This window comes from Bicyclus anynana, chromosome 12 (genome assembly GCF_947172395.1).
Source record: "Bicyclus anynana chromosome 12, ilBicAnyn1.1, whole genome shotgun sequence".
NCBI classification, from domain to species: Eukaryota; Metazoa; Arthropoda; class Insecta; order Lepidoptera; family Nymphalidae; genus Bicyclus; species Bicyclus anynana.
In genome coordinates this window covers 7,463,407-7,491,197 of record NC_069094.1, presented here as the reverse complement: position 1 = coordinate 7,491,197, position 27,791 = coordinate 7,463,407, and the positions used below count along the sequence as shown (strand labels likewise).

The 27,791-nt window shown below is 35.1% G+C and overlaps 1 protein-coding gene across 2 annotated transcripts in view; it reads left to right on the top strand.

The window, feature by feature from the left end:
- The first annotated feature begins 379 nt into the window (after positions 1-379).
- Positions 380-27,791, top strand: part of LOC112042844 (forkhead box protein O) — a 128,080-nt gene continuing 100,668 nt past the window's right edge. Inside the window, exons 1-2 of one of the 2 annotated variants that reach the window (XM_052884516.1) lie at positions 380-1,387; positions 3,557-3,762. In XM_052884516.1, the coding sequence (XP_052740476.1) occupies positions 1,159-1,387; positions 3,557-3,762 (435 nt within the window). In that variant the 5' untranslated portion in view covers positions 380-1,158. The remainder of the gene's footprint in view (positions 1,388-3,556; positions 3,763-27,791) is intronic. The other variant, XM_024078016.2, reaches the window with a different exon arrangement.

Sequence of the window (27,791 nt, the reverse complement as noted above, 5' to 3'; positions counted from 1 at the left end):
GCCGCTCCTATGTTTTTTGAAAGTTCCCCTCGATTTCTCAATGATCCCATCATCAGATCATAATTTCTTTGCCATGGTACCACCCTCGGAGTATCTCCTTTCCAACAAAAAAAGAATTATCAGAATCGGTTCATACACGATGACGATATGACGACGAACACACATAACAAAAGAATTGAGAAACTTCTTTAGAAGTCGGTTAAAAATTAAAATGAAAAATCGTGGAACTCCTTCGGGAAAAGTTGTAGCTAAGGCCGCGATGCCCCAAGAGCGACGCGGAGATGCCGACCGCGGGCGCGGACCGAGCGGTCATACGACGCTACGCCACTATTCTATCAGCGCCCTCCTCCGTCCCTCCGCCCGCGACTAGTGCTCGCGAGTGGAATTCGCACGGTCGCCGCGCCGCGAGCCTCGCGAGTCGCGACGCCGGGAGCCGCCGCCAGTGCACGACCGACCGCTCGCGTTCGAGGACGACCTGTCGCTCCACGCGCCCGCTACTTATTACGCAGCTGCGAATTTCGCCGACCGCGTGGGCTTCGCCGGACTGTGAGCTCAGCGGACAAGTCGGAAGGTCCTCCTGCCTCTTGGCCGCGCTTGTTTATCGAGTGTATCCGAAGTGTCAAGTGATATAGCTGTTATCAGTGTCGAAAAGTTTTCCCCGACTGTTGTAAACTTTAGACGATACGCGCTCCGTTCTCGGGTGTTCAGTGATAATCGTAGCCCAATACGCTTTTTAGCCACGTTACAAGGTTAACGTGCCTCGAGCCCGCCAGAGATGAATTGGAAAATCGGCGCGTAGTCGCTCACGTGGTGCTCGCCCCGCCCCCGCCGCGCGCCGCACTCGCCGCGTATATTTAGCGAAAATCGCCTCTAGGGAGCGGCCCGACGGCAGATAGCACACGCTCATCTCTGTTTATGAACGTTAGCACGACGCCACATGTTATTGGCTTCGTATATCGAGGCGATAAGGAGTTAGATAACCTTTGCGGATCGCGGGCAGGGTCTGATCACGTTCTGGAAATATAAAGAAATCCAAAAACAAACGGTGAAGCGAGCCTGTGTACGATGATAACGACGGTAGTAAATTCGCGCCAGTGAGCGTGCGGAGCGACACACCTACCAAAAAATTCCACGGCTCGGCGACACCGCGCAGTAGAAATGTCTCTGCCGAGAGGAATCAACTACCCGAGCCCGTGGTCTTCGCAAACGGCACTCTCGGAGCTGGAGGGAGCCATGGGAGAGTTGGAGCCTCTGGGAGAACTGGCAGACGTAGGCTTTGAGCCTCAAACACGAGCTCGATCTAACACGTGGCCATTGCCGAGGCCGGAAAATTATATAGAACCAGAAGACTCTGGCTCCAAGAAGAACTCTAATCAAAATCTTTCTGGTAAATAAAAAAATATGTCCTACCCTACAATAATATTACAATAAATAATAAACAATAACAAAACTAGCCTGTAATAAGAATTTATACAGTCATTTTGATAACATCAGTATTAAAATGGAAACAATTCGTAGGAACGTATATAACCAATACAGACAATATATAATTCTATTATCTATTACGTCGCCATTCAATATTAAAAAGATATGCAGCAATCCATTATGAAGATAACAATCGTAAAAGGTCTTAAGAAACATGAACATTTTAACATAGACGGAGTAGCTGAACGAATAAGTATACAGGCTATTAATTCACATAAAGAAAAAAAGATATCAAAAATGGAAAGTACCCATAAACTAAATTACTTATCCTCGTCAAAATATGTAGGACAAACATCGTTATAATATGAAATAGCAAATTGAATTTTATCAAAACAAACGGTTCCTTGCACAATCTTTCTTCTGCTTACAAGCAGAATTTGATAGGTACCCGCACTAGTAAAACTTCATTGCAAAATTTTCATATAATCAGCATTATTTGTAATACACATAATAATTACATAAGCAAACTATAATCATTGTCATTTTAAACAAAATCATTAATAAGGTGCGAAAAACAATTAACAGTAGGTTGTATTATCTAACATAGTTACTAACTGATCTGAGAGTTTAAATAGGTACTACATAAATGAAAATAAATACATAGATACTTTAAGGGAATAGCCAGATAAGCCTTAATGTTAATGATTCAATATTAGATTTGAATAAATAATGAAATCATATTACTAATCTGAAATTGATTTACTTTTCAAAGATCTTTCAGTTTGATAAGCCACTGTGATTCCAGTTTTTAGTTTTACTCGTTACAATTCCTCAAACTACGCTAATATTGGCTTATGTAGAATTCTGTCAGGATTTACACCAATTTACAAAGCCAATTCAGGATTTACACCAATATAGAATTCTTTCAGAAGTTTCACAAATAAGTAACACTTTTTTATACATTTATACTTTAGATTGTGATCGTGTTTTTGGAGATTTTTCATTTTGTTCTGATTAATTTTATCTCAAACCACCCCTTTCTTTGTACCTACTTATTCGTTACATACAAATCTCTTTATAATAATAAAGAAATTTGTATGTAACGAATAAACCCAAAATAACTGTTGGACCGTTTTGAAAAAATCTTTTACCAATAGAAAGCTATTATCAGGCAGTAACATAGACTATATTTTAACCACGCATTCCCACGGAAATAGGAATGGGTGAAACCGTGAGGTTCTGGTAGTATTAGAATAAAAAAACACTAAACAAAATTAGTCAAGCCATACTCAAATTTTAAACGAAATTATTGATAGTTATCTACACATTTTAGGAATTGAATCAATGAATCGCAATAACATTGGACTTAATCGACTTAATTCAGATGAATTATGCTACAAATTTAAAACAAATTTTGTTTATTTTGATTCTGATAATCAAGTCATTTAAATTTTAAAGTACCTACAAAGTGACAAAATCTTTTGAAATCATGAGTTTACATTTTACTTAATAGATATTATTCTGATTAAATACTTGTGGACCATGGTTCAACTAGGTATTTTCATCAAATATTTTATTGAGATGCACAGCTTTCTTAAATATACCAGTATTTATCACCATCATTTGTCAGTCAATCAAAAAATGTACACAGACAAGGTAATTAACATTAAAAAATTTTATATCCTAAATTTTTACTGAATCTGTGCCTGAATGACGAATTTTGTGTCAACAATTCCTTTTATAATTATGGAAAAACAGTATTATCTTTGGATTATGGGTCTGATAATAATCTAAATGTCTAAGAAAGATCTCCCTAAAACAGCTGATTTATTAAAAAGAAGGTCACCCAATAGGTCCATTTGTTATGTTGGAGCCGGCAATAAACTCAATAGTCGCTCTTTTAAAATCATCATTCTTTAAAAGTTTATTTTCATTACATAAAAAAATTAAATTCTTCTTTTTGTGAGAAGATGAAAGCCTATTGCCTCCAAGCATCTTCGTCATTAATAAATTCATCAATTCTATAATAATCTTGATGTAATAGATATTGTGTTTTAAAGGCTGTGAAATTTTTAACTGTGGTAGGTTTAGTTATACCAAAAATTTTACCGAAGCTATGTTTGTTTTACAGGTGCCCCGCCCTTGCCGTTAGTGGCAAAGAAAAACTCCTCCAGGCGTAACGCTTGGGGCAACCTTTCCTATGCTGATCTCATTACTCAAGCTATAACCTCTTCTCAAGATAATAGACTAACGCTGTCCCAAATATACGAGTGGATGGTCCAGAATGTGCCATATTTTAAAGATAAAGGAGACAGTAATTCTTCTGCCGGATGGAAGGTGAGTCCTAGAAAATATTTAAATTGTTTTTTTTTTACTTCACGAATTATTCACGACGACTGAGATATTCATTGCAGCATGCTACTTTATTATTGTACGTTCCCAGTTTTCTTTAACTTCATTAGTTACTGAATTTCGAAAGTGCGTAAAAAAGAATATCCATATTTCTATTGTATTTAACACAGCTATAAGCTAAGGGATAACCATATCAAAATTGACCTTAAGAGTGACAAAAAAGTCAGAGGAGGTTCATCGTTAGAAATCTTAATTGTTGGAAATCTATGAAAACACTAAGAAATTTGCAGACATCTATATAATAAAATCAGAAATCTTTTCTTGATATTGCGTGAGTTTTATTTTCCACTCAAATTGGTCTATTTTGAGCGCGCCTCGTGTTTTTAATTTGCAAATAAATATAGAACACAGCCTCTTAGAGGACGTCTTATAGAAAATATCCGAATTATTTGGGTATTCCACGCCCAACTAACAGGCATTTTTCTGCGAATCCGTTAAAGAACTGCTTGAAAACTTTTTAAAAGGTATTATAGAGAATTGTTTGGCTATGAGCCATTGGCTCCGTTGAATACTCTTACATATTTCACAATTTATTAATCTACCCGCAACTCTATTCGCGAAAATTTTACTTCTGTAATAATTATAAGGAAATCTATTTTCCGGCTAATAGTGTAGTGTTCGGTTAATAGCGAAGAATAATATATTTACATTAATATAAAATAATGTGATATTGCAAGTGCTGCAGTATTACTTGAAAAAACTGAAGATCACGGTGTTCCAATTGTTTTCTAAAACTATAGTGCTAAATAACATAAATCAAACCGGAAAGCTAAATGATATACTATCTGTGGTTGGTATACCCTCGCTTTACCAAAGCGGATGGGCGTATGACGTCAAACATGTCACTATAATGCTGTATCGTATTCGATAAAAACGTAGGTATAAGTTGAAAATAACTAAATGGACGTCATTTCAACCTAGTAATTCATATAGGTATGGCTTATGACGCAATGACTATGTTGGAATACCGCAAATTAAAAAAATTGGACTGCAGAAAATATTTATTTAATGTATTGTCACAATAATACAATGCCTCACATCCTTTACCATCAGTCTATTCACAGACATGTCAAAGGGCACACCATTGTACACGATCCTCTGCCTTTCTTATCCAGCCACATCACGATAAGGCGGTCGGGAGATTGACTATTTGAAGATATGACGCGATATGCAAATGCTGCCTGATCAAGCTGAATACTGTCAGTCTCATTGTCGAAGTTATTTCTACCGAAATGTATCATTTGATCTAGGTAATTGGGAACATCTTCAATACGACATTATCGACTATTTTGGGCATTGTGATGAAGTATTCATTGAGTACGACTTACGTTATATTCATAATTCCGTATTCCTCACAAGCCCTCTTGTCTGGAAAAATAACTAAAGTCGGTCAGCATTTCCTTAGGATCTTAAAGAAGCCAATAAATCACTTTTTTTTTGTTTTGTTGTAATCAGTAATTCCTCTACAAAACAAAAGTTCGTGAAGTCTATTAGCCATTTATGTTCACGCCTCGACAATTTCCATTTACAGTTCAAAACCTTTAAACACATCCTGAATAAAGAGTTTTGGAGTTAAAGCATCTCCATGTCTTACTCCTCCGAAAATTGGTATTGGCTGCGTTCGAGGGTTGGAATTTGCGACCGGGTTGCAGCTTCGTTTAAACAAGATCTATTAACACTTTGATGAAGCACCAATTGACCTGGCATCGCTACAATGAATCGAAAACTTCCCAAGTTTTGATTTGTTTTCAAATTCAACTTACTACTACTAACTACTGTCTGTCTTACTGTCTGCCTGCGACGAATTTTGTTATTAGTAACCTACAAACTTACCGAGGACTATTCTCACTAAGGACATAACTATATTTAATGATACTTTGCACCCATGGGCATTTTTGTAAGCGTTATCATAAGTAGTTACGCATCAGTTTCGTCATTAGAAGATCGTATATAATGTCAACATGTATTAAAAGTTACACGTGTATTCGCAATAGGTACCCATGGAACTTAAAGTATGAGGAAAAGTTTGCTACGAATATAATTTACAAAGTACTTTCGATTATATCATATTTCCAATAAATTGAAGTCTAATAAAGCACTTTGTAAAAAGATCTCCCAGAAAAGTCTTTTTCGAGTGCTTTTTTAACTAGCGAAAGTTAGTAGCCAGCTTTATATCAGCCTATATGAATGGCCTACTACAGGACCAGGCCTCCTTTTAAGGGAGTAAATGATATTGACTTGGACCGACGGGACATTCATTCCGAAACACAGGGGTGTAACACCGCCTACCAGGCGCTGTGGAGAATAAAGAACAACCAAAACTCGAACTCGAACATGATTTTATGATCTATAGGTTGGACTATCGATCCGTAGTCGTATATTAAGCAGCTCATCATTATTTAGGATGTAAAGGCTTTGGAAAATCCTATCCACGATAGAAATTTCCGAAGCCTCTTTCTTTTTAAGACCTAACCAAATCAATTTTTAAACCTTTTCTCTAAGCAATTTCTCTCGACATGAGCCGTAGGAGTTTGTATTTCACGTCTCATCATGAAGGTCTGCAAAACTTCCCGTTTATGGTTGATTACTTGCATGCTCTGTGAGATGTATAGACTTAGCTTAGAACATATTACATTGATATTGAGGTGATTGTTGTGTTACTTAACACCAACTATGCTTGCTCCGTTATAAATTTATCATTTATTCGCTAAAAATATATTTGGAAGATTTATAATGATAATACAATTGGATCCTTTTCTTCACGCACATTTACTAACTAGGTTGCTTTCAGGATTTAATAGGTTTTTATACACTCAATGAAGTTTTAATTTATCTTATCAATTAAAGTCATCCACTCTATACATGGACGTCCGTCGGCTGATATGATGGTGATGACTATACATAAAAAAAAACTACAAAAAAAACTTATTTAATATTTAGTGTTTTTCTGGTTATTTTCGAAAATATAACGTGGAATACAAAATTAAATTAATTGAAATATGAAAAAAAAGTAGTGGTTCACCTCGTGTCGACCTCGTATTAACTTTAACATAAACTTATTTGTAATTAAGAAGGAGCTTAATGAATATTTTTTACAGAAATACATCTATAAAGTAAGCTTATGTCATATATATCGTTTTATATCGATTTGGTAATTAAATGCCTTACAGCCAGTTTCTTCATGTAAAGCTAAAGTAACAGTAAAAGTAGTAAGTAGTAAAGAAGACTTAATTTTTCCGTGATTAAGACCGTCACTTTTGCTTTATGACGTTACTTTGACTGTTACTTACGATGAAGAAACTGACCGTTAATAGTATAACGATTCTAAAGTGGACTGATGTATGTGGGGTCTAAGGATCGGCATGGTATGTTTGTCGTACTTAATTAAGTTCTTCTAGTCTATCTATCCAGGTATTCGCTGGATGTAGACGGCTCAAAACCGTGTTGTTTGGAAGTTCTTAAGAGATGCTCATGTTAATAATGATAAACGATGATCTGACCGCCTGACTTGTATAAAACTATGTGTGCTATGATATAGGTATACATAACTCCGTTTTTAATAAAATATTATATTTATATATGTGTAATATTTCTGATATCTTTGTACATCAAGCTGTTTTGGAGATTCCGTGATGAGTGACCTTTCACAGTTATGTATATTAAGATTAGCAGGAAAATAGCATTGCAAAAAATTATTTGTGAAGCGTTTATTAAGAAGTTCTACGAAATTTGGTCAAACTGCGCAGTGGCACACGCTATCTCAATCCGAGCCGCGGCGCGACCGATATAAATGATAATAAAAACACTATTACACGCTCAATCCATATCATTACTGCTGACAAATCCGCTACACGGGCGACCATTGCTGATACGGAATGCGATATTTAAATCAAACCACTAACGCACTCAGCAATGGAATGTAAAACGGAATTGACAACGATATGATTGTATTCACAAATCTTGCCATCACACCATGACGTCTTCGTTACAATCAATATGTATAAAAGAACCGCAGCCTTTTTATGCCATTAAAAGGAATATAATAAATATAAAGTAGGTAGCTTATAGGCATCAAAACTTCAGAGATCAAATTAAGAACATTTTAAGATTACGATCATCTCATAAAATGACCTTCGCAAAGGTATCCGTGGCATTGATTAATGTTTACACACAATACTCATTCAGGCGTCATTGGAGCGTTAAACGACTGTAATCATTACGCTTTTGTAATAGAGTTTAAAATTCAACGCTCACAGACCGTGTCATTGTATGTTTAAGTAATTAGCGCCGTGTTGATATCGTGTGTCACCCTCTGACATATGTCATCTCAGTAATCGCTGAAAGAGACAGGTCTATGCGGACGGTAAGGTGAATGAATGGCGGGTAGTTATAGTACATACTTGGACACGTGTTCAGTAATTTCAGGTGTTGCAAAAATGAAAATAATAGTATACTTAATTCTCATTGGCGTTATCATTTTGTTGAAAGTCAAGGTTTAGTAAAGTTACACCTGCACTGTTATTAGATTTGAAGTACATGAGGTGTTATAATAATAATTGCTACAACGATATTTTATATTATAGATATTATATTACGTCCCTACATAAATCAAGTGATCCGAATTTAGCTACTCCATTGAGCACACACATGCACAATTTTGTGTATACTTACAATATATATTTAAATATACTTTTTAGTATATAATTTTTACACTTCCTGTACACACAACAATAACAACAACAATATTTAGGTATTGTTTGTTTAAATAACTTTCGTTGTTTAATAAGCGAAGCGAAGCGAAGAAAATTATTTACTTGTTTATTTTTATCTATTTCAACATAAAAAATGCCAATCATTTTGGAAAACAGCTGAGACTCTTACACTTTTGGACCGTTTTAACCAAACATAACCAAGAACCACACAAGGAAACTGGCTTTCAAATGAAAAAACCCGCATCGAATTCGGTTCATGCGTTTGAGAGCTACGACGCCACAGACAGACAAACATCGAGGCCAAACTTTCATCATGAAAAAAAAAATACCCCTCTTTTTGCGTTGGGGGTTAGTAAATAAATAGTTTGGGCAAAAATTTGTATTCGCAGTATTGCCATCACATTGAGTTCCATTGAATAACAAATGATACCAAACATAGCCAAGAACCACACAAGAAAACTGGCTTTCAAATGAAAAAACCCGCATCAAAATCGGCTCATGCGTTTGAGAGCTACGAAGCCACAGACAGACAGACATCGAGGTCAAACTTTTATAATGAAAAAAAAAAAATACCCCTCTTTTTGCGTTGGGGGTTAGTAAATAAATAGTTTGGGCAAAAATTTGTATTCGCAGTATTGCCATTGGGTTCCATTGAATAACAAATGAACACTACCGTTAAACGGAACCGTTAGCACACCTTCGCAAATTCCCGTATTCTTGAATAAGCTTAGTTCCTTTACATACATATTTACTAAGATCAAATGGTTAGGTGCCGTTTTAAACTACGGGCGTAAAAGTATAGTTTTGACCGACTTACAAAAAGGAGAAGGTTCTATGTTCGGCTGTATGTATGTTTTTAATCGACGTCGTCATAAAAATTAAAAGGTTAAGGTACTAATAAACAGAAAACGATTTTTCGCGAAAACTATAATTGTGAAACATGGGCGTCATTCTCTCAAAGCAGAAAAATTCAGCGTGGAATTCAGTTATTCACAAATCCTGCGGGAACCACGGATTTTTCCAAGACCAAAAGTAGTAGTGGTAATATAAAGTAAAATCTATTTCCATTGCAAATTTCATCCAAATCACATCAGTAGACGCCGCGCAAAGGAGAAATAAACGTACATACACAAACATTTGCCTTTATAATATTAGTGTGATGCAAAAGTAATTTTGTTTGTCTGTCAAGATTTTTTAAATACTAGAAAAAATTCTTAGAAGAAAGAAATATGCACCTCGACCCAGGTTCGAACCCAGCTCCTCGTGATCCGAAGCTACAATGTCTAACCATTGTACCAACGAGGCAGTCATGGTAGCTTAAAATTATATTCAAACTATACATTTGTAATAGTTGGAAACGGAAATATACTTAAGGACGACCTTAGAATTATAATCAGGCATAAAATTGACACCAACGAAGAGCCAAATTAAATATTTAAATTACTAATTACATACCAAATAACTGCACAGCTTCGGTTTCACTGCAAATTTTCAATTATAAAAAAAACATAGTAAAAATTTCAATTAGGTCTCAATAATTGGAACAGAAAATGATTATATTTCATGAAAAACATGAGACTATCTATCAGACGGTCTAAATAAAAAATGCAGCAAAAAAAGTTGCAACTCAATCTCTAGTTTCTTAGCCTCATTTGCTGCTGAAAATTGTGAGAGAAACAATTGATTGATTTTTCATTGTATCGATTTTGATAAAACTTTGCAAAAAGTAATAAAATTAAAGTTAGGCGCAGCTATACTAAAGCCATACTTGTTATGGAATGCTTATTAACAAACAAATTAAAAATGAAGGTGGAAAACGCATGTCATTTCAACCTAATTTATTTAATAATAATAAATAATAATTTCTTTGTTAAGGATAAAAATCCACATACAAAATTTAAAATAATGTAAGTAACATATTGTTTTTTAAGGGAATTAAAAATATATAGCCTGTGTTACTCGATAAAGATGTATTATTAATTGATAAAGGAATTTTCAAAATCTTTTCAGCAAATCCAGAAACTACTCCCTACAACCTCAAAAACTCACAAGCTTTTTGGAGGGAGGCTTTGGCCGTGGCTAGTTACCACCCTACCGACAAAGACGTACCAAGCCAAGCGATTTTGCGTTCCAGTACGATGTCGTGTAGTTAGCCAATGGCTAACTTGTAAAGAATAAAAAATTGGTTGCCTGTAAAGTCGGTATACGGGCGAAAGTTTTACGTGACAACGACTTTGAGTGGTAAAATAATTTTAATGTGAATATTCATTCGTATAGTAGGAAGAAGGATGAAATAATAGTAACAATTTAAAACATTTATTTATACAAAGAATTATATTTAAAACATTAATTTATACAAAGAATCTCGCACTGAATTTCATATTAACAAAATTTTATTCACTCGCTCTCATTGTGAGCGCATAACGTGAGCGGAGCGTAACGCAGTTTCTTGAAGTGTCACCCGGCAAACCAATTTATAAGACGTTGTCACGGCAAAAAAAATCCTTTTTAAAATATTATAGTAGTGTAGATTTTCGAGAATTCAGTACACAAAAAATACACAACTTAAAATAAGATTCGTTTTAGTTCCATAACATTGTGACGTATTATAATTAAATGCTAATATATTCAACAGCTATAATAACAACAAACTAACCGTAAACGTAGATAATGTTTAACTTTAATCATAGGAAAATTCCAGCTGAGACCTTTCTTAATAAGTAATTGAGGTTACTTTGATTTACAAGCGCCTCCCAACAGCAGTGTATTGATAACGTTAATGTTGTATTTGCACAGGCATGTATAGCTACATATGAGATAACGGAATTATTATCTTCTCGCTCATTCATACCTATTGTTTTAACACGAATGTATAAAGAAATCATCGTCATCATCATCATCATCATCATCATCATCACTCTTTACTAAATCCGTCTAGTGGATTGGAGATCTACCTCTGAATCTTTTGCCTTCTATTTTGACCTTGCACTACCAACCGTTCAATTGAATCCTGATTTCTGAATAAGTTCTTTGGCCACGTCTCCGGAAATACATATAGTTGCTATCTATATACAGAATGTTGCGAAGTATTTCCCATAACTTAAAGGTGTTGACAAGTTCACTTATAGGAACTTATAGGAATTTTTTTTTTACTAAATTTTTTTTTTAGTGTTTTCATACAAAGTAATACAAATAATTCCGACTATTCATGTAACCTTCATTTTAAAATACGTAATCGTAGTGGTAAGACTGTTCATATCGACGAGATATTGCAACTGGCGCTGCGCACTTTACTAGTAAGCTACTTCATGATATTTAAATCAATATATGGAGGATACATAAGGATTACATACATACATTAGGATACATAAGGAAGGAGGATATATAAGTGACATAATTTAAGATCTATTTACAAAAGATTTTTTTTTTAATTTAATTTTTGAAAGAAAAGAAAAGTTCATTTTAGAACACACATGTTCCTTAGACATTTTTACCCGACTGCAAGAAGGGTTATGTTTTTCGCGCGTATCTTGTATCTATGTATGTATGTATGTAATATTCTTTATTACCTCATATCTTTCAAACCACTGAACGGGTTTACGTAATTAGAATATCGTTAGATTTGTCTCAATTACCCAAGTGTTCTTAGATAGGTGAAACTAAAAAAAAATAACAAGATGACTGTGAGACGCTATAGACTCGAGGTGAAAAAAAATTTTTTTTTCTAATATTGCAATATGGGTATCAAATTCAAGAGCTTCTTGTGAGGATTCTAAAATGGTATATCATGACCATGTCAAAAAAAACTGCAATTAGAAAAACGTTATTTATTACTTGTCTATACAAAATACGCGAGGCGGATGACTATAGGTGCGAGCAGGTTTGTGAAGTGAAGTTATAAAATAGACTAAATTAAATAATCGGCTAAGTGCGAGTCTGAGCCGAGCGTTCCGTAGATTTTTTGAATATTTGCTTAACCTCGGTTGGACGTATAAATTATCGTACTTTGTAATAAACGTAACAAATAAATCCAAAATTAACCATCTATCGTAACTAGAAAGTGTGAAATAAATAAATTAATTAAACAAATTAAAAAACCCGACTGCATATGGTATAAAAAAACTGAAAAGAAATAAAACAAGCTGGGAGATACTTCCGAACACCCTGTATATTACAATAATGATAACTCATTTAATATTTTATAAAGACGCGTAGTTGCTTCTTGCGTAGTATGAGTGAAAGTAAAAACGTTTTTTTGGCAACGGGGCAACTTTTACTGAATACCGTGTGGACTGTAGACTGCTCCAGTGCTCCTATAGTTTAAACCATTCACTGTTAAATGAATTTGTGTAGAGGGGATATATTGTGCGTAATAATAATATGCTCCAAACTGAATTGATTTTTTTGGCCACGTCGGCTAATCTCATAGTGAAATTATCCATATATACAGGATCTATTATAGTGCACAAGTGTGTGCGCCAGCACAGGTGCACTCTCTTTTCTTTCATTCTCATAGTTCGATGCGACGGCAAACCGACATGACCGGTGAAAAGTCAGTCGCAGGACCGACGGCTTTACGTGCTCTCCGACGCACGGGCGTGTACCAACGCCGCCAAATTCCCAACTCCAGGCTGCTGTTAAGATTGTTCTTGTAAGAAAAACGTATTTTTTTTGTTGGCTCATTGTACGAGGCTGAACGAGCTAACTATGGTACCAATGAGGCAGTCATGTGGGTTATATCACTAATATCAAAGAATATTCGTCTATTTTTCTATTTATCTAAGATCACTCGTGATATCAGATTCATTGTTGTGATACGATTTAGTTTACTAGTTTCAACATAAGCTTCTTTCTATGAGATGGACAGGATTTCCGATCTCGGTCACAGAAAACATCGGCCATTAATTTTATCCCATTGTTATTTTTCAAATATACAATTTACAAGTTATAATATAGACAATATATCAGATTGCGCTCAGTTACAAGTTTTAATATAGAAGTATGATTAAAATTATACAAGAGTTAAAAATAATAAAACAAAAGATAATACGAGCAACTACGTATTATATTTTCATAACATTGGAGAACGAATTCTCTTATATTTTATAATATGTACCTTTATGTATTTGCTATATTTAACGATGATCTTTGCCTTCCAATTGAGATTGTCTTAATATTGGGTACGACAATAGTAGGATCGAACCTCGTCTTTGATTTGGTCTATACTAATTAATTTATTATAGAGGTTTGCGGCATTGCAGGAGGATCTCTGGATCTACTATACCATTTTGAAAATTCCTTTACCATTAGAAAGCCCCGTTACTTGTGAGTCATCATCATTATCATCTAATCAGCTGATGGACGTCCACTGCAGGACATAGGCCTTTTGTAGGGACTTGCAATCCTGAGCCACTCTTTGTATATAGACTTATGAGTGTCATACGTTAAATTTTATACCCGTACTAGTGGACCTGGTCAAGCTTCATTTTGACTTATGTGCTTCTTCTTCTTTCTTATTCCTACTCTACACTACTCTGCCCTTACCCTACCCCTACCCTACCCTACCCGTACCCAACAACCCTAGCTTGCTCTCTGAAACGTTGCTCATTGGGGTTTTCAACTTATTTGTAACATCAGCTGGCCTATTCACTTGGTCTTTATTAACAACCTATTAAAATGAACATCGAATCAACTGATAAATGTCATCTACCTACTGTATGATATCCACGAAGGGTTGTCAGTAGGCACCGGATGAGGTTTGTTACATAGAATCTCAATTTTGTATAAGTCACCTAACATAAGACAAAGTTGATGAATTAGCCGGCAGGGTGGCCATGTGTTTGTTCCGTTGACAATTTCTATAGTTGAATACACAAAGTTATCATTTATATCGAGAATCAATTCACTCACGAGGTCACAAGTTATAGCCGTACAAGATAATGTTGTTTCGTTTCGGTGTCCACTTAATATCTTGTGACTGACAACTTACTTAACAGTTGAAATCACTTTTGTAATATAGTTTGCATTTATAGTTTAAGCATAATTTGTAAAATATCTTAGATTTTAGTCTCTCTTAGTCTTAGTTCGGACTACTTTAGTATTTTAGTAGAGCACGAACGATTTTTGGCCGGTAAACATTGACCTCTTATAATAAAAGGACGCACAATCATGTACAAAATTTCACTTAAAACTGGCCAATTTTGTTTTGACAGTTTTAGAATTATTGGTCAAGAAAATTTCACCTAAAGGCCTTTAAATATTGTCAAATATTCAATAAACTTTGAATTTGCTCTGAAGTTGGGCTTCAGAGCAAATTCAATCTTAAAAATTGAGTTTAAGCTTGAATTTGCAAATGCGACTACTTGAATTGAGTACTAAGAAGTTGTGCTTGGCACTCATTGAGTGGGGACGTTTTTTGGTCGCTGATTGTGCATCCACTTTTTAATAGGAGATCGATGGCGGTAAAGCCAAAAATGATTCGTACTCGACTAAAATACTAAACTTTAGATTTTAGATTTTATTTTATTCTCTCTTAGATTGTATTATTTATTATACATCGGCATTGTTAAAACTACATATACTACTTATTTGATATGGTTATATGTGTATACTATTCTAAAAATCAATAGTGCGTTGTATATCTTTAACGTCATACACTGATAACACTTTTAAGATAAAGATTTATTCAAACTGTGATCGACATTATTAGTTGTAGGTATCAGAATAATGACCCCGGCACATTTATAAATGTATTCGTATCGTAAGCGTTGAATCAATTATTAAACGAAATCGTATGAAAATATGTGTTTGACGGCCTCAGTGGTGCAGTGGTATGCGCGGTGTTTACAAGACGGAGGTCCTGAGTTCGATCCCCGGCTGGGCGGATTGAGGTTTTGGTCCAGGTCAGGCTGGTCGTAGTGCCAGGCGATTTACCGTTCCGGTACGATGTCGCGTAGAAACCGAAAGGGGTGTGGATTTTCATCCGCCTCCTAGGAAGTTAGCTTCCATCTTAAATTCCATCATCACTTATCATCAGGTGCGATTGTAGTCAAGGGCTAACTTGCAAAGAAAAAAAAATGTATGATGTTATTTGTAACATAGAAGATTTTTAATAATGATATGAATAGACATACTGATGGTCCAATAATAATCAACTACTACCGTAACATCGCAGACATTCGTAGAGATTCCTGCGGGAACCAAGGATTTTTCCGGGATATACAAGCACTTACACCGTTATTTTGAAATTATAAACATACATTTTATTTGTATGTGTTGATTAATATATACTATGCACAAAAATTAAGGGAGCATAAAAAAAATCCAAATTTTTGGGGGATTTTCAACAGGCTGTAACTTATACAAAAATGGTCGTACAGCAAAAAAAAAAAAGCAAATTGTAGCTCTAAGTGTTTAGTTTTTGGATCTGAGTTTGAAATTTTTTTTTTGAAAATATTTTTCGAGTAATCATAAGAAAACCACCGAAAAAAAAATTTTTGAAATTTTTTTGGTTTTTTTTTTAATCTACGGACGTGGAAAAAATTTTTTCGACTCAACCTCCATATGGACCGGATAGCTTGTTTATTCAGATTTAATTTCGTTTTTTTTAAGTCTCGATACGAGCATTTCTCGCTGAGATATCGATGTTTGAATGGAAAAAGATCATTTTGTCTTTGATTACCAATATCTCAGCAACCAATGATCGCACAGAAATTTTGAGGTTGATTTTAAAAACTTGAATAAATTCTCTACAAGGATTGGCAATTGAATTTTGAAAAAAAAAATTTTTTTCAATCATTACATGAATTTGAAAAAGCATCCAAAAAAGGGCTTTTTGTCGTTTTTTGGAAAATCAAGCGCTCAATCAAAAATATTGCGGAAACCACTGACGTTAAGTGTGCCTTTTACTGTTCAATATATCCACAAAAACCCTACAAAGTTTCAATTCAATCCAGCCAACCGTTTTTTTTTCCCACTTGATCGAATTTTTGAAAAAATTAAAGGAGCAAGAATTTCGCTCTGAAAATGTCATGTCATTTCTCAAAAATTTTCGATTTTTTTTTTTCTTAAATTTTTCAAGTCACTAATACAGAATTGTGAGAAGAATGAAAAAAAAAATTTTTTTTCATTTTTGATAATAAAGCTGAAGAGTTTGTTTGTTTGATTGAACGCGCTCATCTCAGAAATTACTGGTCCGATTTGAAAAATTCTTTCAGTGTTAAATAGCCCATTTATCGAGGAAGGCTATAGGCTATATATTATCCCACATTCCTGCGCGAACGGAAACCACGCGGGTGAAACCGCGCGGCGTCAGCTAGTTCATCATAAATGTCTGCCCATTTTAAGGGTCCTCCATAGAGTGAGCTCTATGACATAGGATGTGGAGCTTACCTCACCATACAGCTCCAATGCGGGTTGGTGGGCTTAGACGCTGGGGTGTGATACCATCAACGTTCCAAGTCCTGGCTGAGAATTGTTACTGAAAATTTCTTGGACGTATGAAAAACTCAGTATCTCATAGTCTGATTGGTTTAATCAGGTGTAACATTATGCTCGTCGTTAACAACCCATATTCGGCTCACTGTTGAGCACTAGTCTCCTCTCAGAATCAGAACGAGTTAGGGTAATAAATCACGACACTGGCCCAATTGGGGTTGGCTTCACAGACGTAGATTACGAATATTAAGAAAATTCTCAGGTCGTGTCACTTCATTCTCGTCGTTAACAACCCATATTCGGCACACAGTTGAGCACGAGTCTCCTCTCAGAATCAGAACGGGTTAGGCTAATAAATCATGACACTGGCCTAATGTGGGTTGGCTTCACACATGTAGATTACGAGTATTAAGAAAATTCTCAGGTAGGTATGCAGGTTTCCGTACGATATTTTTCCTTCACCGTTTTATTTAAACGTAATATTTAAACGTGATTGTCTTAAAATGCACGTTTAAATTAGCAATTAAAAGTTGGACCGGACCGGATTCGAACCTACGCCCTAAAAATTGATGGCACTCTCCACTGGGCTATCAACGCTTACAACTTCTATCTCAGTCAGATTCGTAGTGCATCCGCATAGTGTTTTCGTATACTCGACTATTGAATTAGTTTTTACTACTTAGTGGTAGTTTAAAACTATGATTTTTCATTATAATCAATAAACTAAACGCGCTAAGGCTATAGAATAAAAACCTCTGAAGTAAAACTAACCTCGCTTTTTTGCTTCCTAGATAACCTCACGCCGATGTTTATTTGTTAATTTTCTTTTTTGTGCAGACGGTACATAATTAGTTTATTTTTATCTAAAAAGCATTTATTTAATGCTTAGATATTAATGAAAAACTAATTAAGTAATTAGGAATTTTTTGTATTGATTTAACGGATAATGCTACTACTGTTGTGTTTGGATTTGATGGATTTAAACTATCTTAGTGTATTATGCTATATTTTAGTTCCGCAGAACGTGAACTACGCGGGTGAAACCGTGGGGCGTCTGCTTCTGTGATTTTATATGTATATATCACCTAATCTATATCTATCTATACTATAATAAATCTGTAGAGAGGTCAATTCTGTACATGAAATATATTTCCAAAATAACTATCAGAGGTTGATTAGTAATCGATACTGATGCCAGAAATGAAATCAGTAAAATCTTTGTCTGTCTGTCTTATCTGTATGTATATTCGTAATAGAAACAAAAACTACTTGACGGATTTTAACGAAACTTGGTACAATTATTCTTCATACTCCTGGGCAGGTTATAGTATACTTTTCATCACACTACCATCAATAGGAGCAGAGCAGTGAAAGGAAATGTTGGGAAAACGGGAGAAGTTACTAATTTTTACAGCGATACTACTGTAAGGGCCCTAGGGTACCCTTAGACCTCTTTAATCCAGATTAAGGCGGACGAAGTCGCGGGCATCCGCTAGTGCATAATATTATAACAGGTATAATGCATTTGGTTTACGCGGCGTTGCACGAATAAGTTCATGATTAAGAACAATGTACGAGTTCTAAAATAGTTGGTCATGTCGGACGGTGGAGTTAGCCGTTTGTTTATTACAGTTGGTAAGTATTATTTAAATTGAAATTTGTATAATTTCGTTTTCTTGTACCTACGCAATTCTCTAAACGTCAGTCAGTCTCCGGCTTAACGAGATGGCAAATTACAAGTTGTGAAACAGTCAAATTTGATTTACAGATTCCAATCTAATTTCAGGTTTTTGATTACAATAAAAAGTTGAAAACTGAAATTATAATCTGTGATTGTCAACTTTTTGTTGACTTGTCCAACTTTTTTACTGAAAAAATCGACGAACAAAAACGTTGAGATCTGTTTAGCAATATGAAAATTAAAAAAAAAAGTTAAGTTTATGGCATTAAAATAATAATAAATTCAAAAACATTAGATTTAAGCATACTCATCTATACTAATATTATAAAGAGGTAAAGTTTGTAAGTTTGTAAGTTTGTAAGTTTGTAACAATTTTTTGAAATGGGGTAATCTTCGGAACTACTGGTCCGATTTTAAAAATTCTTTCACCAGTAGAATGCTACGTTATCGAGGAGTGCTATAGGCTATATTTTATATTTCTATCATTTATAACTACTGAGTTATCGCGGGTTTTCTCTTACAGGTCGGACCGAAAAACTTACTTATTCGCATGCGCTGCCTCAACCATTGCGTATAACTGAAATAAATGTATGGAGGCTTTTTGAACCTTTAAAAGTTCTACAAAAAAGTCCGCGACACCATATATCTATCTTTTATATTTTAGCAGATATAGTACCTTTAGTACTTTAATAAATTATTAAAATTTTAAATTGAGGTTTACGTCATTATTTACACAACTAAACTTAAATCCTTATCCAAATAAATTATTTAATAATCACAAGGATATTTTAGAGATAAGATTTGCCCTTTACAGTATGTTAATTAGTTAAATAGTTTCGGAGATAATACAAAATTTCTGAAAGTCGCAGAAATGCCGCTATATGACGCCCCGCGGTTTCAATTACGTGGTTCCCGTTCCCGTGTGAATATGAGAACCAAACATAGCCTATGACACTCGCAAATAATGTAGCTTTCTATTGGTAAAAGAATTTTCCAAATCGGTCCAGTAGATCCAGAGATTACCCCCGACAACCACACAAACTTTACCTCTTTATAGTATTAGCATAGAAGTCGCTTGGGAAATTATAGTCTTTTGGTCATTGCACCACGTACAAAAGGCTGGACCAATTTTGCTGAGGGTAGGGATAGGATAGGGGTAGGGAAGGGGTAGGATAGAGGTAGGGTAGGGGTAATTTAGGGAAAGTGTAGGGTAGGGTAGGGTAGGGTAGGGTACGAATAAGGTAGGGGTAGTGTAGGGTAGGGGCGAGGTAGAGGTAGGGGAAGGGTATGGAACGTATAGGGTAGGGGAGGAGTAGGATAGGGGTAGGGTACGGGTAGGGTACGGTTAGGGTAGGGGTAAGGTAGGGGTAGATTAGGGTTAGGGTAGGGTAGGGTATGGATAGGTTACGGGTAGGGTTAGGGTAGGGGTAAGGTGGGGGGATGGTAGGGTTAGCGTTAGCGGTAGGATAGGAGTAAGGTAGGGGTAGGGTAGGGTAGGGTTGGGTAAGGTAGAGGTAGAGAAGTTTACATCAATTTTTACGCGGACGAAGTCGCGGGCGTCCGCTAGTGCTATATATAGAGCCGTGATAGCCTAGTGGATAAGACCTCTGCCTCCGATTCTAGAAGGTGCGGGTTCGAATCCGGTCCGGGGCATGCACCTCCAACTTTTCAGTTGTGTGCATTTTAAGAAAATAAAAATCACGTGTCTCAACTGTGAAGGAAAACATCGTGAGGAAACCTGCATACCAGAGAATTTTCTTAATTCTCTGCGTGTGTGAAGTCTGCCAATCGGCATTGGGCCCGGGCCATTGGGTGGACTATTAGCCTAAGCCTTCTCATTCTGAGAGGAGACTCGAGCTCAGCAGTGAGCCGAATATGGGTTGATAATTAATACTCATGCTCAAATCTAATGTGTTTCAATATAATATGATTTTACTCGTCTACTACTATACATATACTAAAGCCATACTCGATGTGCACTGTTTACCAACACACAAATTAGAAATAGAATTAAAATTAGAAAACCCTACCGACAAAATCGTACTGCCAAGCGATTTAGCGTTCCGGTATGATGTGTAGAAACCGAAAGGGGTGTGGATTTTCATCCACCTCCTAACAAGTTAGCTCCCATCTTAGATTACATCATCACTTACCATCAGGTGAGATTTTAGTCAAGGGCTAACTTTAATCTCCTCTACAAGGCATGTGGGTGTAACACTATCTACTTCCTAACTCCGGGCTGAGAAATTAAACTGAAAAATAGAAAATTGTCCTAGAGGATATAGGACTCAGTATCTTATAAAGCCTAACCCAGAAATCGAACCCAGGAACCTTTATATCTCGAGGTCCTGGGTTCAATTAGCAAAGGCTTGATTACCTGACTAAAATTCTACAAATGTTACAAAATGATTTTTTTTACTCTTAAATTCATTTTCCAATTTAGGCTTTTTATTAAACGATTGTTAGACACTTTTTATTATAATACAAGTTAATTTAAAGCAAATGACTACATTCCAGGTCCATCGTGCATAATCAATTTGAATTGATTCGATTTAGTAGGTATGATCGCGTGGATCAGTGGACAGTGGCCTTGGTAGCGTTTGTATAAACGATATCGACCCAATTGACTTAGGGGCTTCGGAAAGTTTCGGTTGTTTAATAGAGTAGGCACCTATTCAGCGTTGTTGGAACCAAAAATTATACCTAATTGAATCCTAATGTTCTATTACGAAACGTAATATATTGCTTTAGCCTTAATAAAGGCTGCTCTGCGCTGTTTAGTATGTCCCTACCTTCTATTTCTTTTTATCATAATATATTTTGACGGCCTCCGTGGCGCAGTGGTATGCGCGGTGGATTTACAAAACGGAGGTCCTGGGTTCGATCCCCGGCTGGGTAGATCGAGATTTTCTTAATTTGTCCAGAACTGGCTGATGGGAGGCTTCGGCGTGGCTAGTTACCACCCTACCGGCAAAGACGTACCACCAAGCGATTTAGCGTTCCAGTACGATGCCGTGTAGAAACCGAAAGGGGTGTGGATTCTCATCCTCCTCCTAACAAGTTAGCCCGCTTCCATCTTAGAGTGCATCATCACTTACCATCAGGTGAGATTGTAGTCAAGGCCATAGTACGATTATTAGTTCCAGTCACTAAAATAACAAGTGCAAATGTCACTGAATTTTCAAAAGAGCAACTGTTGAGTTTCTTGCCGGTATCTTCTCAGCAGAACCTGCCTTCCGAACCGGTGGTAGAATCTTTACAAATAGTCAACTGACGTGTCAAAAGTGCTTGTAAACTGAGCCTACTTGAAATAAATGATTTTTGATTTTGATTTTGAAATGACATTTTACTAGTTATTTAACATTTCAGTGACAGTTGTACTTGTCATTTTACTGACTGGAATTAATCTTCCGACTATAGATAATCTGTTATTGTATAACCTTTTTTTAATTCAGCCGATAATACTAAGATGAACTACATTAAACAGTGAAAACTAACATTGTGCTATAATAGGAGTATATTTACTTACTGATCGGTTTGAAGTGTTAGCCAACATAATGGGGACGTAATAAACAAGCATTGTCATTTTAGTCATCATCATTATCAACTCATATTCGGCTCACTGCTGAGCTTGAGTCTCCTCTCAGACTGAGAGGGGTTAGGCCAATAGTCCACCACACTGGCCCAATGCGGATTGCCAGACTTCACACACACAGAGAATTAAGAAAATTCTTTGATGTGCAGGTTTCCTCACGATGTTTCTCCTTCACCGTTTGAGACACGTGATATTTAATTTCTTAAAATGCACACAACTGAAAAGTTGGAGGTGCGTGCCCCGGACCGGTTTCGAACCCACGCCCTCCGGAATCGGAGGCAGAGGTCATATCCACTGGGCTTTCACGGCTCATCAAGCCGTGAGCCGTGAAAGTCCAGTGGATCATTTTAGTGGCAACACAAAAAAAATGTCATGTTGGCGGCTGAGTTATTAATCTATCATACTGAAAAAAATTAACTTATCAATCGACTTTATTTTACAGTTAATGTTTATTTGACTTACAAATAATAATCGTGTTACGTTTGGAAATAATGTGAAATTATGTGTTAACTAGCAAAATAATCTCTAATATATGATGGTGAAATCAAGAAATTGAAATAAATGTTTTAATAGCTCTTTCACAGAAGGCAGGGCCAAGCTAATTAGATAATGCCGTAATTATAGACCTATTTTTTCCAAGTTTTTTGGGACCGCCTTCAAAAGCTTCTATTAAGTATACAAACGTTTTATAACCTACTCAGTATTATAAATAGCTGAACAGTTATTATAACGAAACTGGCAATTACTTTCAATAAATAACAAATGTATGTAACACTAGCGGGACGCCCGCAACTTCGTTAGCGTGAAATTTAGTTTTCCGTTAATACCACGGGAATAATGGATCTTTCCGGGATAAAAAGTAGCATAAGTGTTAATCCTGGGTTTTATCTATATTCGTTTTAAATCTCAGCCTAATCGATTTAGTAGTTGCGGCGTTAAAGAATAACAAACATCCGTACAAACTTTCGCGTTATTTGTAGGATTTTTATTAGGTATAAGGATACCAATAAGAAAACAACCAAGTATTTCTTTATAGTTCTTATTATAGAAGCAAAAAAACATAAGCCGAAAATGTGAATTTCTACAAAAAATGCCAAGAAAAATGTTTAAGAGTTTCTCAACTATGTCTTAATGGATAGTAAAAAAAACTAAAGTGATAATAATTAAATATTTGTCTTCAATGTGAATTAAGTGAACAAGGTTGTCATTTCAATTATGTTTCTTTATAAAAACCGAGATCATACTATGCCTTGTCTTAGAGTGTACGTTTTTTTTTTAATTTGTTTATAAGTGTCTCCAAAACTGGTCTGTAAGCACACTACCAGGTGTAGGGACTTAAGCCATTGTTTACTTTCGGTTACTTTCATTCCACGTAACTATTTCGGTATTTAAGTAAGTTTTCTGAGTACTTAACAATGTTCGAATTTTTGATAATGTTTATGTTTACCTACTTGGAAAAACAATTGAAAAACACAAAAATGTGCTAAAAAGCCAAAAATAACATCAACAACGATCTGTAGGTTCAACATGTATGTGAAACCTCATGATCGTTTTGAAGGCGGTGGTACAATTTATGAATGACTAGCTGAAGCCACGCGGTTTCACTCGCGTGGTTCCCGTTTCCGTAGGAATACGGGGATAATATATAGCCTATAGCATTCCTCGATAAATGGGTTATCTAACACTGAAAAAAATTTTCAAATCGGACCAGATGTTCCTGAGATTAGCGCGTTCAATCAATCAAACAAACAAACTTCAGCTTTATAATATTAGTATAGATTTTTGTAAATTTTGTTTAATGCAAATCCATTAAATTCATTAAATGATATTTATATAATGATTTATTTATTTTGCTATCATCCGCGAAAAGTCGACGAACCCATGCGACAACGTCACCCAGGTCCGACAAAATACTCTCTACGTACGTTTCACCCCGAAACCGGAGCATCCTCAGGAGATGTTGACTTTACAACGTGCAATTGCAAAATAACTTTGCAATTGCACGTTGTAGAGGGGTGAAACGTACGTAGAGAGTATTTTGTCGGACCTGGGTGACGTTGTCGCATGGGTTCGTCGACTTTTCGCGGATGATAGCAAAATAAATAAATCATTATATAATCATGATGAACTTCCGCAAAGTAACGCCTGCTTCTATCCAATATTTAAATTCGTTGACTTTTCGCGGATGATAGCAAAATAAATAAATCATTATATAATCATGATGAACTTCCGCAAAGTAACGCCTGCTTCTATCCAATATTTAAATGATATTTATTTGAAAAACTAGATTATTTTGCACTTTCAAATAATTAAGTATACTGTTTAATTTTAAATATGCTATACAACTTCAAAGTATCCCCTTCTTTCCATTAACCATTTAACTTCAACCGAAAAAACACAATATAAATCAAATGAGTATTGTAAATAAAATATCGTCCCACCTGGAACTGTAACGAGTTTAGTAACCTTGGCCATAAATTTGCCGATACAAAAATTTGTTCCACTTTTGATATACCAATGGGAACGTTTGAGGGGGCGACTGCAATAGAAGCTGCACAGTACGCCACCTTGCCCAGATTGATTTATACGTCTTGTTTGTCACAGGCCTCAGTTATTTGAATTCCAGCCAGCCTCGTGGATTAATATCAGCCAGACCTCCTATATCCATCTATATACTTTAAGCAATAATTCAATATTTCATCTATCGGGCCGGGACCTTTGAATTAACATAGAAACGTCAATCGTTTCATGAATAAAAAATGTATTGGATTTAGTGGCATGACTCGCGCGATTCAGCGTTTTGGGGGTATTTGAGACGGGCTCTGTGAGAGTATGAAATTATGCGTATTTACTGATTTTGAATTTATAGTGTACGTATTATACTTAGGCATTTAGCCTACACTCTCTATACTACAGCCTGTCTTGATGAGTACTGTTTACCAACAAAGAAATTAGAAATGAAGGTAGAAAACGCATGTCATTTCATAACTTATTTATTTTATATCATGTATGGTTTGTTTATAAAATGTTATATAAAATATATTAACCATATCTAATTGTTCTATATTTATTAATAAAATTTATTTTCATTAATTTAAGAACAAGTTAATTATAATTATTTTTAGGTGTGAAATGACTAGTGATTTATACCCTCATTTTTAATTTGGTTGTTGGTAAACAATTAGTACTCATCAAGACAGGCTGTAGTATAGGTATTGGCTGAGAGAGTGGAGACGAGACACGTTGTATAAATCATTTTTCAAGATAGAAAATTATGGCGGATTACCTTTTTTATATATTTTAAAAATAACAAACGTTGTATTCTGTTATCGCTATTAAAAAATAGGGTAGACAGTTTAAAATTTAGTATTGTTTTCAATGCTAAATCATATTAAAATTTAAAATACAAATTTTGACAAAAAATTAAAATAATATTGGGTTTCTAAATAATTTTGTTATGGAATAAAATAAAAAAATACAAAATATTGGAACTTAATAAAAGTAAAACATTTACTCCTAAATAGCATAGGTATACAAGTATTTTCAAAGTGTATTTTAGAGATATTAAGATACTCCTAGGAACCCTTAAAATTCAATTTCAAGTAGCTATACTAAACTTTTACTTCGGATAGATAGTTCATTATCGTTCTACAAGATTGAAAAAAAAAATAATATTCTTTGAGACGTAATTGATTACATGAAAATTTTAGTTCTTATATAGGTATGTTTTTGACAATACGAACCAAAACGCCTGTCGGTTCATGATAGTCTATATTTCAACTGCTTCATGACGTTACTATAACAAATCCCTTACAAACGAAGCGTTTGACAAAAATATTAGTTAACAATTAGTGTGACGTTTAGTACATCAAGTAACACTGTGACGTCACAAAGGGACGACAGCGTTTTTGACGTTTGGAAAATTGAAAAAACATACATGATTTTTAAATAAAGTTTTATGAGAAATCCTTAAGTTTTATTATTGAATCTATACTAATATTATAAAGCTGAAGAGTTTGTCTGTTTGGTTGAACGGGCTAATCTCAAGAACAACTGGTCCGATTTGAAAAATTCTTTCACTGTTAGGTAGCCCATTTATCGCGGAAGGCTATAGGCTGTATATTATCCCCGTATTCCTACAGGAACGGAAACCACGCGGGTGAAACCGTGCGTCGTCAGCTAGTATCGATATATTTCAGACCCTTATACCATGTACTATGCGAAATTAATATTGTTTATATTAAATTTGATGAGTCAAATACCCTATTATAGAACATCCTCCACAGGTTTCAACTGGTTACAAGTATGCAACCGCTTTTTGTACTCGTATATGCCACTAAACGCACAACTAACGTACAACATGGAAACTCAACTCGCATGTTATAATGAACGGAACACCGTTCGAGTCAAAAAATTTCCACGACTCTTCCATCCATTGAAACTAGTAAAACCGGTTATAAAACACATGTTTCACTTTAAAGCACGTCGTTTGTTAATAACAGATAATACTTTAAATTACAGCGTGATTAGCTTTAAATACACATCTACTTTACTTAAAAATGTACTTTTTATAAAAGCTAATTATGTGAGTTTTTAAAAATAAAATAGTGATTATTTACTTTGTAAGTAAGCACTTAAATATACGCTAATTGGTACGCACAACGTTTATTTATACCTGCACTAGCGGACGCCCGCGAATTCGTCCGCGTGAATTTTAGTTTTTCACAAATCCCTCGGTAACCATGGATTTTCCGAGATGAAAAGCCTCTGCCTCTAGCCTCTGTGTTAATCTAGACTAAAATCTATTTACATTCCAAATTTCAGCCAAATCGGTTCAGTAGTTACGAATAAAACTTCCGAACAAACATCCATACAAACTTTCGCGTTTATAATATCAGTAGGATTTTAAGGATCGCTTAATCTAAAATCTTTAATTTAAATCAATTAGGCTAAAGTTTTCTATTGAGGTTATTATCTCTTAGATTTTGAATAAAGCATAATAATTCATTACCAAAACATTAAAACATGTGTTTTATTTTTCATTTTGTGCGTTTAAATATTAGTGAAAATCAAAGGTTCTAATAATGATACATATCATCATACTTTGCCATTTAATGACAGCCTAAGATAGTCAAACCTTTCTCATTTTGGTTCCGAGAATTATCATCTATAATAAACAATAAATTAAACATCTATCTAATATGAGTGTCAGTCTGTGATTTCATCATAACAGTGTTTTTTCAAGTGCTATGCTATAACTATTTACACGACACTAAAACATAATCAAGCTTTTTTAAAATTTTTGCATTTTCACTTTCACTAGAAAATAGAAGAGGTTATTAGCAACATAAAGGCTACTTTTTATCGCTAAAAAATACACTAAGTGAACTGTTTAATAGCTCTACTATCGGTTAGGAAGGAAGAATCTACCAAGAAGAACGATCAATGATTGTGACAATGGTAGCATCCAAGTTACTTAATCTGCTCCCAGATAATTATAATTATAGGTCCCCGACCTCAATTAGCCATG